Source organism: Sinocyclocheilus grahami, unplaced genomic scaffold (assembly GCF_001515645.1).
Source record: "Sinocyclocheilus grahami isolate Dianchi unplaced genomic scaffold, SAMN03320097.WGS_v1.1 scaffold661.1, whole genome shotgun sequence".
In the NCBI taxonomy this organism is placed as follows: Eukaryota; Metazoa; Chordata; class Actinopteri; order Cypriniformes; family Cyprinidae; genus Sinocyclocheilus; species Sinocyclocheilus grahami.
This window is the reverse complement of record NW_015505840.1, coordinates 1,236,054-1,252,598: the sequence shown is the minus strand read 5'-3', so window position 1 is coordinate 1,252,598 and position 16,545 is coordinate 1,236,054. Positions and strand designations below refer to the sequence as shown.

Sequence of the window (16,545 nt, the reverse complement as noted above, 5' to 3'; positions counted from 1 at the left end):
CAATATTTGGCATGACATTTCAAAATGTCTCACTTTCAACATTTGATATGTTATCTATATTCTATTGTGAATAAAATATAAGTTTATGAGATTTGTAAATTATTCCATTCCTTTTTTACTCACAATTTGTACAGTGTCCCAACTTTTTTGGAATTGGGTTTGTAAAATGTCTAAATATTTTAACATTGTTATGCTTACTGTATTATATTTTATTAATATTATATATATATATATATATATTAGGGATATGCCGGTATCAAATTTTCATAATTGCTAATACTTTTATCATGGTATACGGTATTATCACGGTGTTGAAATTTAGTTTTTAAAAAAGTGCTGTCATAATACAGTATAACTGGTTTAATAACTTTTTCTTATAACAAATATAACTGAACATTTAAATGCAATAAAGCAATACAGAAAAATGTATAAAGCTAAAAGTTTTACACCGATTAAAGTGCAAAAGAACTATAAAAACCAATAGGTATCACTTTACAATAAGACCTCATTAGTTAATCTTAGTTAATGCATTAACATTCACAATCAGCAATAGCTACATTTGCGACAGAAGTTATTAATTATTAGTTAAGTCTAAGTTCATGTTAGCTCATTAAATAACACAGTTGCAGTTAAAACTATTTTTTATTAAATATTGGAATACTTAAGATTAATGAATATTCAGAAGAATTTTTCATTTGCAGTTTATGTTAACTAATGAAGCCCTAATGTAAAGCGTGACCAAACAATAAAGAATCAAAACACTTTCAAACAATATCTAGGGCATGTTGTAGTCCAGATTAAAATGTAAAAAAAGTTTGAAAATAAATAGCCTACAAAATTCTGATTAACTTGTAATATATAATTATTCACGGTGTTTAGAAGAGCCCACGATAACAATATCGTGCATATTCATTACCGTGATATATCGCATTACCGAAAAAGTCTATCACAAGTCTATATGTGCTCTATAATGCTTGTGCTCTAAAATATTTCATGGACTTTTTAATTATTTCATTTATTTAAGCAAATCTCTTTGAAACAATTAAAATCCTTATACATGTATCACTAATAGTTAAAAAAGTAACGGAAAAGTATTTTTTGTATAAATCACTTTTGGGCAGGTTCATGTTTGGTTCTATGATGTAAGAAGTCATTTAGCAGATGCTGTCAGCCAGAGCAACTTGTAGTACATTTATGACAGGTTCAGGAGTAGCTTGACAACATGTTCCTTCAAAATGTAATAACTTGCAGACTCTGACACAACATTATTTTCACCTAGGGTGTGTGGCATACTGGTTAGACAAATAGCTATTTAGTCATTGTTTTAGGCTACCATTGCCTCCTCAAAAGAGTGCACCGATGGTTTTTCAGGAGGTGTGATGATCATGCTTTTGACCAAACTCTTTTTGGCTCTTATGTGCAGAATGAAGAGGTAAAGCCATTGATTCCTGACCCAAACTTAAACAAAATACCCACCAATGGCTCGGATCGAAACGCTGACAGCCTGCCGTCCAACCGCACAGATGAACAGGCCCTGCTCACGACCATCCTGCAGCGGACAGCCCTGTACGACACACACGTTACCTTTCACTGTGACCGTCGTGTTCTTTATTACACGTATTGGTCTGTTGGTAGATTTAACTCACTTTTCTTTTCCTGTTGGTTAGGAACATAATTGATGTGTCGGCTGTTGATTCCCAAGGCATGGAGCAACATGAATACATGGACAGAGCCAGACAGTACAGGTGTGTTGCACTACTGAAATGCCATTTGGCTGGTTGTATGTTATTGTGACGTCATAACCATGCATCACTAGATGAGTGATATGTCAATTTTTTTAAGCTGATGAAGATTTGCACATAGGTTATGTATTAAGCTGAATCATATGTGTTTGTGTTAAAGCACCAAGCTGGAGGTGTTGAGCAGAACGCTGTCTCAGAAGAAGCCGGTTCCTCTCCCGTCACTGAGCAGCCAACCTCACCAGGTGCTCGCCGCTGACCTGGTCTCCTACGCAGATGTACAGCAGGTCAGACTCGGTTATTAAATCCCTGTACGACACACACGTTACCTTTCACTGTGACTGTTGTGTTCTTTATTACACGTATTGGTCTGTTGGTAGATTTAACTCACTTTTCTTTTCCTGTTGGTTAGAAACATAATTGACGTGTCGGCTGTTGATTCCCAAGGCATGGAGCAACATGAATACATGGACAGAGCCAGACAGTACAGGTGTGTTGCACTACTGAAATGCCATTTGGCTGGTTGTATGTTATTGTGACGTCATAACCATGCATCACTAGATGAGTGATATGTCAATTTTTTTAAGCTGATGAAAATTTGCACATAGGTTATGTATTAAGCTGAATCATATGTGTTTGTGTTAAAGCACCAAGCTGGAGGTGTTGAGCAGAACGCTGTCTCAGAAGAAGCCGGTTCCTCTCCCGTCACTGAGCAGCCAACCTCACCAGGTGCTCGCCGCTGACCTGGTCTCCTACGCAGATGTACAGCAGGTCAGACTCGGTTATTAAATGACCGTCTCACTGTACATTAGACTGCCTTTTACATGCCAAAGCCTGGTGTGAAAATTCTTAGTGATTGATTACAGACAGTGAAAACTAGAGATCAATTCAGTCAATATGTAATATATATAAATAAGCTAATGTAGTTTAATTGTAGCAGTTGACATGCATGCATATGTGCTTTAAACAACTGTTTTTATATAATATGTATATATTAAAGATGCATGTATGAATCTATAAATATGCTACTGTTCTGAAATTAGAGGTTTATTAGGATTTTTTACATTTCTGAATGAAGATGATGTTCACAAGGCATGCATTTATTACAGTATAAACAGTAATATTATGAAAACTATTATTAGAATTGAATGTAACTTTTCTATTTCAGTGTGCGAATTTTTTCTAAAATTCTTAGTGATTGATTACAGACAATGAAAACTAGAGATCAATTCAGTCAATATGTAATATATATTCCAATATATAAATAAGCTAATGTAGTTAATTGTAGCAGTTGACATGCATGCATATATGCTTTAAACAACTGTTTTTATATAATATGTATATATTAAAGATGCATGTATGAATCTATAAATATGCTACTGTTCTGAAATTAGAGGTTTATTAGGATTTTTTACATTTCTGAATGAAGATGATGTTCACAAGGCATGCATTTATTACAGTATAAACAGTAATATTATGAAAACTATTATTAGAATTGAATGTAACTTTTCTATTTCAGTGTGCTATATCAATGTTCTAAGACGTTGTGCTGCTTAATATTTTTGTGGAAACCGTGAAACGTTTTCTCCGGGATTCTTTGATGATGAACAGAAAGTTTAAAAGGAACAGCATTTATGTGAAATATAAATCTTTTGTAACTTTATAAATGTCTTAACGGTCACTTTGGATCATTTTAATGCATCCTTGCTGAACAAAAGTATTAATTTCTTTTCAAAAACTTCTACTGTCCCCAAACTTTTGAACAGTAGTTTACATAAGTTTAAAAAACTGTATGACATAAATTGTGCATTTTCCATTGGTCAGGCTGTTGGCGATGTGATGAATAGTCGATGTATTGGTCTATCACTAGGAATGATGCATATTATTCAGCGCATATTATTCATTTATTGCATTTTTTCCCTCCTCAGGTGTCTAAGATCGCTGCGTATGCCTACAGCGCCATCTCACAAATCAAAGTAGATGCCAAGGAAGAGCTGGTGGTGCAGTTTGCTATACCATGATTCAAAAGTTGGACCTCCTTCCCCCCCAGTTCCTCTGTCTCTAATTCTAGCCCTTTTCACTCCTCTGTTCTCCTTCCAAACTTCTTGAGATGCAGACGCCCGTGTGGTTGTTCTCTGAATGCCCTGCATATAAATATAATTCACCCCAACCAGAGCTCCTTGTGTAAATCCGTCAGCCGCTGCCACAGCACAGATCCGCGAGAGTAAAAACATCTGATCTTCTATCTTTGCTTTGACGAGTTGCATTTGATCAGTTACCGGTAGTTTTAATCAAACTCTTTTTCAACAAATACATCAGAAATGTATTTGAAAATCTTTTGTTTAGTTTGATTTGTTCTTGTTGATTCTTCTTCTGTTGGCTTTTCAGTGTCCTGATTGGAGATTGTTAAACCAAGTAGCGCATCCAGACTTCTCGATTACTCTTATACTTGTACTAAAGTTAACTCTATATGTACTCAGTGTGGCTGGGTCATCTTAACACTTAGGTTATGGTTCAGTAATGAAATTTGTTCTCCTGTAGAATTCTGGAATCACTGTGGTTTAGAGTTCATTATTTCTGATTCAATTTCATAATTGTATGCACTGAGGTTCCAGATTGGGATGCAGATTAATATGGATAAGTAATATTTCTGTCTAACCAGAGTAACACACACATAATGTTGCATTAACCATCTTTGTTTTTTTAACTAATTTGGATGTAGAACTCTGTTTTGCGTGACTGATCTGCTTGAAATTCTATCAAATGATTTTCAACTGGTTTAGATTTGAGTCTATCACTGTTAACTACCCAAGAAGGTCCTGCAAACTTTAAATCATTAATTCCTGTTTTTGTTTTCCTCTATTTGCTAATAGACCTTAATCAGGTTAGACGCCATATTGAATTTTACACGGATGAAAACGAGGTTGTGATGCATAGACTTACCTTAGTCTTTACAGTAGCACACACTGTATAAAGATCATGTAATTTCACAACTTTTAAACTATTTATGGAGTTTTTGTCTACTGAAAATTTTCTTCGGAAAGAAGTTTCGTCAGCGCACTGTTAAACAACAGTACGATCAATTGAACGCACTGCACTTCAGTCCCTCACAGCCTCGTTTTCATTCCTGTCAATATGTATATATATGCATTTTATGGCGGAGTGTAAATATCACGGTACGTTTGACCAAAGTACCTTTAAGGCATTCTATAGTCTTTGGTTTGACGCACCGTGCCAAGTCAGATCAGTAATTTCATTTGAGATTTTGAATCCTCTGAAGCGGCTCTGCTATTGCTTTTAACGGAAGAGAAAGTGTTTTTCTTACTGTGCACCTTTCCTATAACCTTCAAACGGGCATGCAGTCTTATTGTAAAAATAAAAAGACGAACACTGGTTAAACCGAGCCAGAACAGCATGGCCTGTCTTACGAATAATCATACCGTCAAATCCTGGTGTTTTGGATGGTGAAGTGGGTCTGAGTTGTTGCGGCGGGAATTCGTAGATTGTAAATGATGTTTTTGTGTCAATACCTTTAATGTACAGAGTGTAAAATGATTTGAGATGAATGATTAATACTTGTGTAGTGGGACGTGTAAACGGCTCTACGATCCATAGCTTGTTTTTAGCTAAGCAAACAGGGACACTTTTACCTTAACTGTTTCAGTTTTAACATCATAAAAATATATTATTACATTGCTTTAACTTAGTCTATCTAATTTTTTATTTTTTTTGCTGTTGTGCCGAAAAACAAGGAACTAGTGAATTCAAACAGCTAGCGTTCTTTCCTGAATCCTGACAGAGTTTGAAATGCCTCACAGTATGTTTGTGTAATTATTTATTTTGATTTTATATATTGATGCAAGCTCACAGACAGTGTGGCACAATTCGCTCTCTAGATCATGGCAAGGCACTTTTGTCTTTCTTTGAGATTTTTAAAGGGATAAAATGCACTGCAATACTTTTTCTGTTGCAGTTTACTATTAGTGCTCAAGTTTGTTTGTTTGTTACCTAAATGTGGAATACTACCTGATTTACAGAGATAACTGTTCTTAGGCTAGTACCAAAAATTTAGTTTCAATATTCTGTTAAAACTGTTTTTGTTGAATGAAAATATGCATTAAAGAATTTCAAAATTATAAAGTATCTTTTTTTTGTTCGTCTTGTGTAGCAGATATAAATTGGTGGTGAGTGCAAGTTCATCCATTCTTGAATTGCTAATTGCAATTCTCAAAGAAACGTTGTGCCATGGCTTTAAAGATGTTCTAGTTAAATGGACGTTTTTCTGTTGCTTAAGATGTTTCACCACTTATTCATGTGGCTTCATCAACGACTAATGAAGAAACACTCGTTGACTGAAGCAACTCCAGCTCTACTAGTATTTTACAGTTTTGAAGGAGGCTAGATTTACATAAAAATATATTATTACATTGCTTTAACTTAGTCTATCTAATTTTTTATTTTTTTTGCTGTTGTGCCGAAAAACAAGGAACTAGTGAATTCAAACAGCTAGCGTTCTTTCCTGAATCCTGACAGAGTTTGAAATGCCTCACAGTATGTTTGTGTAATTATTTATTTTGATTTTATATATTGATGCAAGCTCACAGACAGTGTGGCACAATTCGCTCTCTAGATCATGGCAAGGCACTTTTGTCTTTCTTTGAGATTTTTAAAGGGATAAAATGCACTGCAATACTTTTTCTGTTGCAGTTTACTATTAGTGCTCAAGTTTGTTTGTTTGTTACCTAAATGTGGAATACTACCTGATTTACAGAGATCACTCTTCTTAGGCTAGTACCAAAAATTTTGTTTCAATATTCTGTTAAAACTGTTTTTGTTGAATGAAAATATGCATTAAAGAATTTCAAAATTATAAAGTATCTTTTTTTTGTTTGTCTTGTGTAGCAGATATAAATTGGTGGTGAGTGCAAGTTCATCCATTCTTGAATTGCTAATTGCAATTCTCAAAGAAACGTTGTGCCATGGCTTTAAAGATGTTCTAGTTAAATGGACGTTTTTCTGTTGCTTAAGATGTTTCACCACTTATTCATGTGGCTTCATCAACGACTAATGAAGAAACACTCGTTGACTGAAGCAACTCCAGCTCTACTAGTATTTTACAGTTTTGAAGGAGGCTAGATTTAAAGTCAGCCTCTCTGTTGCAGATCAAAGCGTAGCTGTAACTCCACATTCATGTTTATTAGAGTATCAGGATGTCGGGTGGAGAAGGTTCAGTCCACTTTGCTGTGACTCATGGATTTGTGTGGGTTTCTGCTCCTCTGCCAAACTGAAGTCAACTCCCGTTCCTGTTTAGTGACCGCGCTGAAATCAATCATCTTCACATGAGGAAGGGTGCCGATCAAATGCGCCCTACAAGAGAGGCAGAAAAGCAATTTAGTGAAAGAATTTGTCTTTTTGTGACCTGAACTGTGAATCATACATAAACAATTCTGAGCAATTCAACATTTCATGACAGAAATGATTGAAAATATTCAATTTGTTAAAAATGAAATACTGTATACTCATAAAACATTTATTAATCTTAGTTAATGTTAATTTCAACGTTTACTAATACATTATTAAAGTTATATCTTAAAATTTAAAGGGGTCATATGGTTCTCTTTGGAGTGTTACAAGCTCTTGGTGCATAAAGAAGATCTGTAAAGTTGCAAAGACTAAAGTCTCAAATCCAAAGAGATATTCTTTATAAAAGTTAAGAGTCAGCCACGCCTACCTAAAACAGCTCGTTCTAACACGCCCCCACATACAGTGGGGCAAAAAAGTATTTAGTCAGCCACCAATTGTGCAAGTTCTCCCACTTAAAAAGATGAGAGAGGCCTGTAATTTTCATCATAGGTATACCTCAACTATGAAAAATCCAGAAAATCACATTGTAGGATTTTTAAAGAATTAATTGGTAAATTCCTCGGGAAAATAAGTATTTGGTCACCTACAAACAAGCAAGATTTCTGGCTCTCACAGACCTGTAACTTGTAATCAGTATAAAAGACACCTGTCCACAACTTCAAACAGTCACACTCCAAACTCCACCATGGCCAAGACCAAAGAGCTGTCAAAGGACACCAGAAACAAAATTGTAGACCTGCACCAGGATGGGAAGACTGAATCTGCAATAGGTAAACAGCTTGGTGTGAAGAAATCAACTGTGGGAGCAATTATTAGAAAATGGAAGACATACAAGACCACTGATAATCTCCCTCGATCTGGGGCTCCACGCAAGATCTCACCCCGTGAGGTCAAAATGATCACAAGAACTGTGAGCAAAAATCCCAGAACCACACAGGGGGACCTAGTGAATGACCTGCAGAGAGCGGGGACCAAAGTAACAAAGGCTACCATCAGTAACACACTACGCCGCCAGGGACTCAAATCCTGCAATGCCAGACGTGTCCCCCTGCTTAAGCCAGTACATGTCCAGGCCCGTCTGAAGTTTGCTAGAGAGCATTTGGATGATCCAGAAGAGGATTGGGAGAATGTCATATGGTCAGATGAAACCAAAATAGAACTTTTTGGTAAAAACTCAACTTGAGGAGAAAGAATGCTGAGTTGCATCCAAAGAACACCATACCTACTGTGAAGCATGGGGGTGGAAACATCATGCTTTGGGGCTGTTTTTCTGCAAAGGGACCAGAACGACTGATCCGTGTAAACGAAAGAATGAATGGGGCCATGTATCGTGAGATTTTGAGCGAAAACCTCCTTCCATCAGCAAGGGCATTGAAGATGAAACATGGCTGGGTCTTTCAGCATGACAATGATCCCAAACACACCGCCCAGGCAACGAAGGAGTGGCTTCGTAAGAAGCATTTCAAGGTCCTGGAGTGGCCTAGCCAGTCCCCAGATCTCAACCCCATAGAAAATCTTTGGAGGGAGTTGAAAATCCATGTTGCCCAGCGACAGCCCCAAAACATCACTGCTCTAGAGGAGATCTGCATGGAGGAATGGGCCAAAATACCAACAACAGTGTGTGAAAACCTTGTGAAGACTTACAGAAAACATTTGACCTCTGTCATTGCCAACAAAAGGTATATAACAAAGTATTGAGATGAAATTGTGTTATTGACCAAATACTTATTTTCCACCATAATTTGCAAATAAATTATTTAAAAATCCTACAATGTGATTTTCTGGAATTTATTTTCTCATTTTGTCTCTCATAGTTCAGGTATACCTATGATGAAAATTACAGACCTCTCTCATCTTTTTAAGTGGGAGAACTTGCACAATTGGTGGCTGACTAAATACTTTTTTTCCCCACTGTATAGAGATGGATTACAAATAAAAAAAATCCAGAAAAAACACATTATATAAAGGTTAGAAATTGATTTGCATTTCAGTGAGTGAAATAAGTATTTGATCCACAAGCAAAACATGACTTAGTACTTGGCGCAGAAACCCTTGTTGGCAAGCACAGATGTAAGACATTTTTGTAGTCAGTCACCAGGTTTGCACACATCTCAGGAGGGATTTTGATCCATTCCTCTTTACAGATCCTCTCTAAATCCTTAAGGTTTCTTGGCTGTCGTTTGTCAACTCGAAGTTTCAGCTCCCTCCACAGATTTTCTATAGGATTGAGGTCTGGAGACTGGCTAGGCCACTCCAGAACCTTGAAATGCTTCTTACGAAGCCACTCCTTCGTTGCCCAGGCGGTGTGTTTGGGATCATTGTCATGCTGAAAGACCCAGCCACGTTTCATCTTCAATGCCCTTGCTGATGGAAGGAGGTTTTCACTCAAAATCTCACGATACATGGCCCCATTCATTCTTTCGTTTACACGGATCAGTCGTCCTGGTCCCTTTGCAGAAAAACAGCCCCAAAGCATGATGTTTCCACCCCCATGCTTCACAGTAGGTATGGTGTTCTTTGGATGCAACTCAGCATTCTTTCTCCTCAAGTTGAGTTTTTACCAAAAAGTTCTATTTTGGTTTCACACTGTGTTTTCTGAAGTCCACAGTCAACGCAGCCATCTACCAGGAAATTTTAGAGCACTTCATGCTTCCTTCTGCTGACAAGCTCACTTTTTCTATTGAAACTTGAAGTCCTTCTTATTAATAAGCATGTCTTTCAGGTTTTTATGGAATGTCCTAATTTTGTGGGGAATGAATTATCTTGACAGAAATTGATGTAGCCTGATAAAGCCAAGTGTCCTCACAGTGCGATTTGCAAACTATATCTCAGTCTCCTCCGCAATGCTTATTTTGCTGTCTTTTTCCACTTTCATATTGCTCCAGTGATGACGGAGAGTTACAGGATGACTGCTGTGAATTTAGGGATAAAGATGCACCAAGCTGTTTTCCAATCTACCCAAGGGAAGCATATCAACTGATATGCTGCATATTTCAGAGTTCAGTTTCCTGTGGTTAGGCAATCAATACGCTGACAAACAACTGGTGAAGGCAGAGGTGAGTACAACATTCAAATCCGGAGAGATAGAGATGAATTCATTGTGTTGAATTTGCTGACCCTAGTGTTTATTGCCTCTGCAGAGGGCAGAGAGTTTGCAGCCAAAAACAACAGCATGTGTAAAGTCCTGCTGCAGGAAATATGGTCACAGTTCAACAGCGAGTAGATGTACATATGAGTTACAAACCATGTGTCTTGGGCTGCACCATCTGTTCACAAAAATGGCAAGTCCACCTCCTGTTTTCTAGCAGTTCTCGCTCACACATCTGTCTGAGTGTAACGTCAGTGAACAGGGTTTAGAAGCATCTAAAAGCAGCTCTATTATGTGACACCAAAATGAACTAAGAAATAAATGCTTGCTAAATGATGCAGCATAAATTTTTTTACAAATGACTAAAGAAACAGGATTTGTATATATAGTGGGGCAAAATAGTATTTAGTCAGCCACCAATTGTGCAAGTTCTCCCACTTAAAAAGATGAGAGAGGCCTGTATTTTCATCATAGGTATACCTCAACTATGAGAGACAAAATGAGAAAAAAAGTCTAGAAAATCACATTGTAGGATTTTTAAAGAATTAATTGGTAAATTCCTCTGTAAAATAAGTATTTGGTCACCTACAAACAAGCAAGATTTCTGGCTCTCACAGACCTGTAACTTCTTCTTTAAGAGGCTCCTCTGTCCTCCACTGGTTACCTGTATTAATGGCATCTGTTTGAACTCGTTGTCAGTATAAAAGACACCTGTCCACAACCTCAAACAGTCACACTCCAAACTCCACTATGGCCAAGACTAAAGAGCTGTCAAAGGACACCAGAAACAAAATTGTAGACCTGTACCAGGCTGGGAAGACTGAATCTGCAATAGGTAAGCAGCTTGGTGTGAAGAAATCAACTGTGGGAGCACTTATTAGAAAATGGAAGACATACAAGACCACTTATAATCTCCCTCGATCTGGGGCTCCACGTAAGATCTCACCCTGTGGGGTCAAAATGATCACAAGAACTGTGAGCAAAAATCCCAGAACCACACGGGGGGACCTAGTGAATGACCTGCAGAGAGCTGGGACCAAAGTAACAAAGGCTACCCTCAGTAACACACTGCGCTGCCAGGGACTCAAATCCTGCAGTGCCAGATGTGTCCCCCTGCTTAAGCCAGTACATGTCCAGGCCTGTCTGAAGTTTGCTAGAGAGCATTTGGATGATCCAGAAGAGGATTGGGAGAATGTCATATGGTCAGATGAAACCAAAATATAACTTTTTGGTAAAAACTCAACTTGTCGTGTTTGGAGGAGAACGAATGCTGAGTTGCATCCAAAGAACACCATACCTACTGTGAAGCATGGGGGTGGAAACATCATGCTTTGGGGTTGTTTTTCTGCAAAGGGACCAGGACGACTGATCCGTGTAAACGAAAGAATGAATGGGGCCTTGTATCGTGAGATTTTGAGTGAAAACTTCCTTCCATCAGCAAGGGCATTGAAGATGAAACGTGGCTGGGTCTTTGAGCATGACAATGATCCCAAACACACCGCCCGGGCAATGAAGGAGTGGCTTCGTAAGAAGCATTTCAAGGTCCTGGAGTTGCCTAGCCAGTCTCCCGATCTCAACCCCATAGAAAATCTTTGGAGGGAGTTGAAAATCCGTGTTGCCCAGTGACAGCCCCAAAACATTACTGCTCTAGAGGAGATCTGCATGGAGGAATGGGCCAAAATACCAGCAACAGTGTGTGAAAACCTTGTGAAGACTTACAGAAAACGTTTGACCTCTGTCATTGCCAACAAAGGGTATATAACAAAGTATTGAGATGAAATTTTGTAATTGACCAAATACTTATTTTCCACCATAATTTGCAAATAAATTCTTTAAAAATCCTACAATGTGATTTTCTGGATTTTTTTTCTCATTTTGTCTTTCATAGTTGAGGTATACCTATGATGAAAATTACAGGCCTCTCTCATCTTTTTAACTGGGAGAACTTGCACAATTGGTGGCTGACTAAATACTTTTTTTCCCCCACATATCTACGTCACTCTGTGGGAAGATTTGCATAAAGCCGCCCAAATGTTCACGCAAAGAAAGAAGGCATAACTTTTATTCTCGTTGTAGTATTGTTGTTGCCGCCGCCATGTCGTGAAGACGCTGTGTGTTTCGTTGTGAAAGCGAAACTACTTTGTTTGGTCTTCCAAAAGAGGACGATATCTGCTTCGTCATGCCTAGAGCTGATCCGGGCTGGTCGCTGAGGTATTTGGCCAATCATAATGCACTGGATAGCTGGCCAATCACAGCACACCTTGCTTTTCAGACCGATGCGCTTTGTAAAAATCTACGCGTTTCAGAAAGGCGGGGCATAGAGGAGAAACAATAATGTACAGTATGTGGAAAAATTATGTGTTTTTTGAACCTTAACCATAAACACATTTCATTACACCAAATACACAAAATAATGTTCTTTTTAGCAACATCATATGACCCCTTTAATGGACCTGAGATATAAGAACTAACAATAAACAGTCATGTTTTAGTTAATAGTCTAACTAGAATTAACTAATGGGACCTTACTGTAAAATCTATCCATCGTTCTATCTATCTATCTATGTGTTTTTTGAACCTTAACCATAAACACATTTCATTACACCAAATACACAAAATAATGTTCTTTTTAGCAACATCATATGACCCCTTTAATGGACCTGAGATATAAGAACTAACAATAAACAGTCATGTTTTAGTTAATAGTCTAACTAGAATTAACTAATGGGACCTTACTGTAAAATCTATCCATCGTTCTATCTATCTATCTATCTAAAATTATAATACAATTGACTTTTGAGATTACGGAATAGAAAAATAATTTAATAAAAGCTGTTAATGTTAACAGAACTTGTAAAACTGTCCGCAGTCACACATTTATAGTCCATTGACATTTGAAGTTTTACATTTAAAAAAATAAATAAATGACTGAAAACACTGAATATTATTTATAAATAATATATACGTGAATCTTGTGAAAACATTTCCATGTCATGTTTTACCCCAAAATCACATAATATTTTTTTCATTTATTTATTTTTTAATAGCTGCATTTTCATTTTTTTAATTCAAGTTTTTATTAATTAATAGCAGTACAACAACTAAAACCATAATTTATAAATATTTTATTATTTAAAATATATTTTGTTTTTGAACTCTGGTAATGAGAATTTAGGGGGAAAATGGTGCTCGACTCTGAAACATGCAATGCAAAAAGAAATCTTAGTTGTACTTAAAATAAGCTTCTTTGGGCAAAATATATTGTGTCAATTCTTTCTCTTTGATTTTGAAGTAAAACCAGAGCCGAACATGTTCTTGTGAGATTGTAGGGCCTGGGCTGAGAATGGTTTTACACATGCATATGCCATGTGCGTATCAGAACTAAATGTGATTACTGTTGCTATGCACGGGACAGCAGAGGTTTGTAACCAGATCCTAACCGCAGTTTCAGCACCTGTTGTGTCAGAAACACGACCAGTACGGAAAATCACAGAGTTCACATACAGCAGGATGAGCTCTTTGTATTTGACATAAAGCGTTTTAATGGTGTACCGAGCCAAAAATGACTATTCTGTTATCGTTTACTCACCATCGGTCATGCCATGTGCCATTTTTCTTTCCTTTTTTCTTTTTCTTTTTTGTGTTGCACAGAAGAAAGTAAGTCATACACATTTGGAATGACATAAGGGTGAAGAATGATGACCGAATTGTCATTTTTGGAAACCCTTCTGCTCCCTGACTTGTGCATCTAACTGACCTTTGACCGTACCTGTAGTCACGCTCGGTCACTATGGGATTGCCGTGCAGAGTGATGGTGTGGAGAAACGGCAACACAGCAAGTTTATCCACTTCTGACAACTTGCAAATACGGTTTCCATGCAGATACAACAAGCGTAGCTCTTTAAGTTGAGTGAGAACCTGAAAGAAAGAGAGAGAACTACTTTTTTCCCCCAAAGCAGGTCATCTCTTATTTCAGTAATTACACAAATCGTTGTGCTCAGCTGTCAGACTGAGGTGGTAAAGTGCGTACTGGGTGGATGTGTTGAAACTCATTGAAGGAGATGTCGAGCCAGGCCAGACGCGTAGGCTCAGCATAAAGAGTGGAGAGCGTGTCCATCAGTCCCGTCAAGTCAGAGAGAAAGTTGTTGTTGAGTCTGAGCGTTGCACTGAGGATCTTCTGCTCTGAGTCACGCTTTAGCGGACGAGTGCCTGGATTAGGCTCATCAGAGAGCATGTCTACAGAAAAACAAAAAGTAAATAGTGCTTAAGAGGAAAAGCAATGCACTGCAATATTTTGTACACATAAATACATACTGATAATCGTTGTTTATACACCATTTTATGATGAGAACTCTACACTCTAAAAAATGCTGGGTTAAAAAGGGACAAACCCAGCTATTGGGTTGTTTTGACCCAGCTATTGGGTTGTTTTTGGCCCAGGCCAACCGCTGGGTCAAAACAAACCAATAGCTGGGTCAAAACAACCCAACCGCTGGGTCAAAACAAACCAATAGCTGGGTCAAAACAACCCAACCGCTGGGACAAGTTTTGATAATTGCATTTTACTAAAGATTTGCAAAGCTTTTTTGTTCTTAGACAATTTAATTGACTATTTCTTTCATAAAAACAAAAAAGAGAAGTTTAGAATTTGAATATTTGGATCTGTGAATGTGGGATTTGGCAAGCATCCGATTTATTAATAAAATTTACATTTTTAAGACTTATGTAGACTTATGCATCTCACTCCTAACTTAGTGAGATAATTCTACTTGTGCACTTCTAATAAAACCTGAAAATCTTGGATGGGGAGTGCATTTGTACCTTTCTTATGAGGAAAATGAGGGAGTTTATCCCCTGCATTCCTTTTAGGCCATAAAACCAGTGATATCAGCATTGGTTACCATGGAACCAGAGGCCTGTTCTGCCTTTCTGAGGTGTTAGGTGCATTTCGGGGGAAGGGTCCATAGACCCTCGTAATTGGCCATTTGGTTAGGTGATGGGGAGTTCGATATTATTTGTTAAATATAACAAAAAGTTGTGTGTCTGATTGGTCCAAATGCTACAAACCCAATAGCTGGGTCAAAACAACCCAACCGCTGGGTCAAAACAAACCAATAGCTGGGTCAAAACAACCCAACCGCTGGGACAAGTTTTGATAATTGCATTTTACTAAAGATTTGCAAAGCTTTTTTGTTCTTAGACAATTTAATTGACTATTTCTTTCATAAAAACAAAAAAGAGAAGTTTAGAATTTGAATATTTGGATCTGTGAATGTGGGATTTGGCAAGCATCCGATTTATTAATAAAATTTACATTTTTAAGACTTATGTAGACTTATGCATCTCACTCCTAACTTAGTGAGATAATTCTACTTGTGCACTTCTAATAAAACCTGAAAATCTTGGATGGGGACAAATTATATTTATGTCAGCAGATGTTATGTAAGGCATGTCTTGTCTGAATTATTATTTTTTTTAATTATATTTATTTAAAAAATGTAAATACATTATATATAAATAAATATACTAAATTATATTTATCACTACGCATGTTGATGAAACTGTTATACAATCAATTAATTGTATAACAATATTAATTACAGTTTTTCTTTTTGTTTGTAGCATATCTGCTTCATAGAAGTGTTCATACCGACATTCAAAACCGCTCGAATCTGTAAACTGAATCGATTCATTGGAAAGATCCGACTCAGAAGAACGACTCGTTTGCGCGTCTGACAATTCTATTGTTTCACTAGAAAACGTGCCTCATTTAGGAACAATAAATGCATTCCGATTGTCATTACTGTTGAAAAGCAGAAAATTAATTATCTGATCTGAGTTTAATATACTACTTAAACCGATATTTAAAAGTATAAACACACCTGAAACTGTGTTGAGCTCCCTAAATGAAAAGTCCACTGGAGATCCAAACATGTTCCGGCTGCAGAAAACAAGATTAAAAACTACAAATTGCAATAAGAAAATGTGATTAATCTTAAAACGAAGTTTAAGGCCTTAAAGCAAAAAAGTACGGATTTACATACAGTGGCAATTAAAATGTAAAACAGTAATTTTATCAACTCATAACCATTGTCGTGAATTTTAAGTGTTACCCATAGCAGCTTTCGGGTCGCGCCAGCAACAAAGTTACCATGGAAACCATGGTCAAAGTATAGCATTCTGGGAAATGTAGTTCGTTCGTTTCTGGTGCGATTACCTTTTTCGTACTTCGCTTTCTTTGTCCGTTTCATCATTGAATATGGCTGTGAACTCTATATTTTCTAAATTCTCTAAAACTAAAAGTGGAATATACGTGACATCTGGTGTTTCCAAAAAAAAAAGCGGAGAGATTTG

General features: G+C 37.1%; 2 protein-coding genes across 4 annotated transcripts in view; one reads left to right on the top strand and one right to left on the bottom strand.

Moving 5' to 3' along the window:
* Window positions 1–5,115, top strand: part of lamtor1 (late endosomal/lysosomal adaptor, MAPK and MTOR activator 1) — a 5,961-nt gene extending 846 nt beyond the window's left edge. Inside the window, exons 2-5 of one of the 2 annotated variants that reach the window (XM_016242545.1) lie at window positions 1,424–1,566; window positions 2,152–2,229; window positions 2,387–2,510; window positions 3,668–5,115. In XM_016242545.1, the coding sequence (XP_016098031.1) occupies window positions 1,424–1,566; window positions 2,152–2,229; window positions 2,387–2,510; window positions 3,668–3,760 (438 nt within the window). In that variant the 3' untranslated portion in view covers window positions 3,761–5,115. Of the gene's footprint in view, window positions 1–1,423; window positions 1,567–1,667; window positions 1,746–1,902; window positions 2,027–2,151; window positions 2,230–2,386; window positions 2,511–3,667 lie in introns of both variants that reach the window. The other variant, XM_016242546.1, reaches the window with a different exon arrangement.
* A 1,041-nt stretch (window positions 5,116–6,156) lies between these two features.
* Window positions 6,157–16,348, bottom strand: lrrc51 (leucine rich repeat containing 51). Of its 2 annotated transcripts, none has more exons than XM_016242541.1 (5): window positions 16,305–16,348; window positions 16,074–16,132; window positions 14,222–14,427; window positions 13,961–14,109; window positions 6,157–7,106 (listed from the first exon to the last, which is right to left on the bottom strand). In XM_016242541.1, exons 1-5 carry the CDS (start codon window positions 16,343–16,345, stop codon window positions 6,968–6,970), a joined length of 594 nt encoding a protein of 197 aa, XP_016098027.1. In that variant the 5' UTR covers window positions 16,346–16,348; the 3' UTR covers window positions 6,157–6,967. The 2 variants fall into 2 exon arrangements, with proteins under 2 accessions (XP_016098027.1, XP_016098028.1); XM_016242542.1 differs by lacking the exon at window positions 16,305–16,348 and adding an exon at window positions 16,280–16,298 and having other exon boundaries at window positions 13,949–14,109.
* Between the last annotated feature and the right edge of the window lie 197 nt (window positions 16,349–16,545).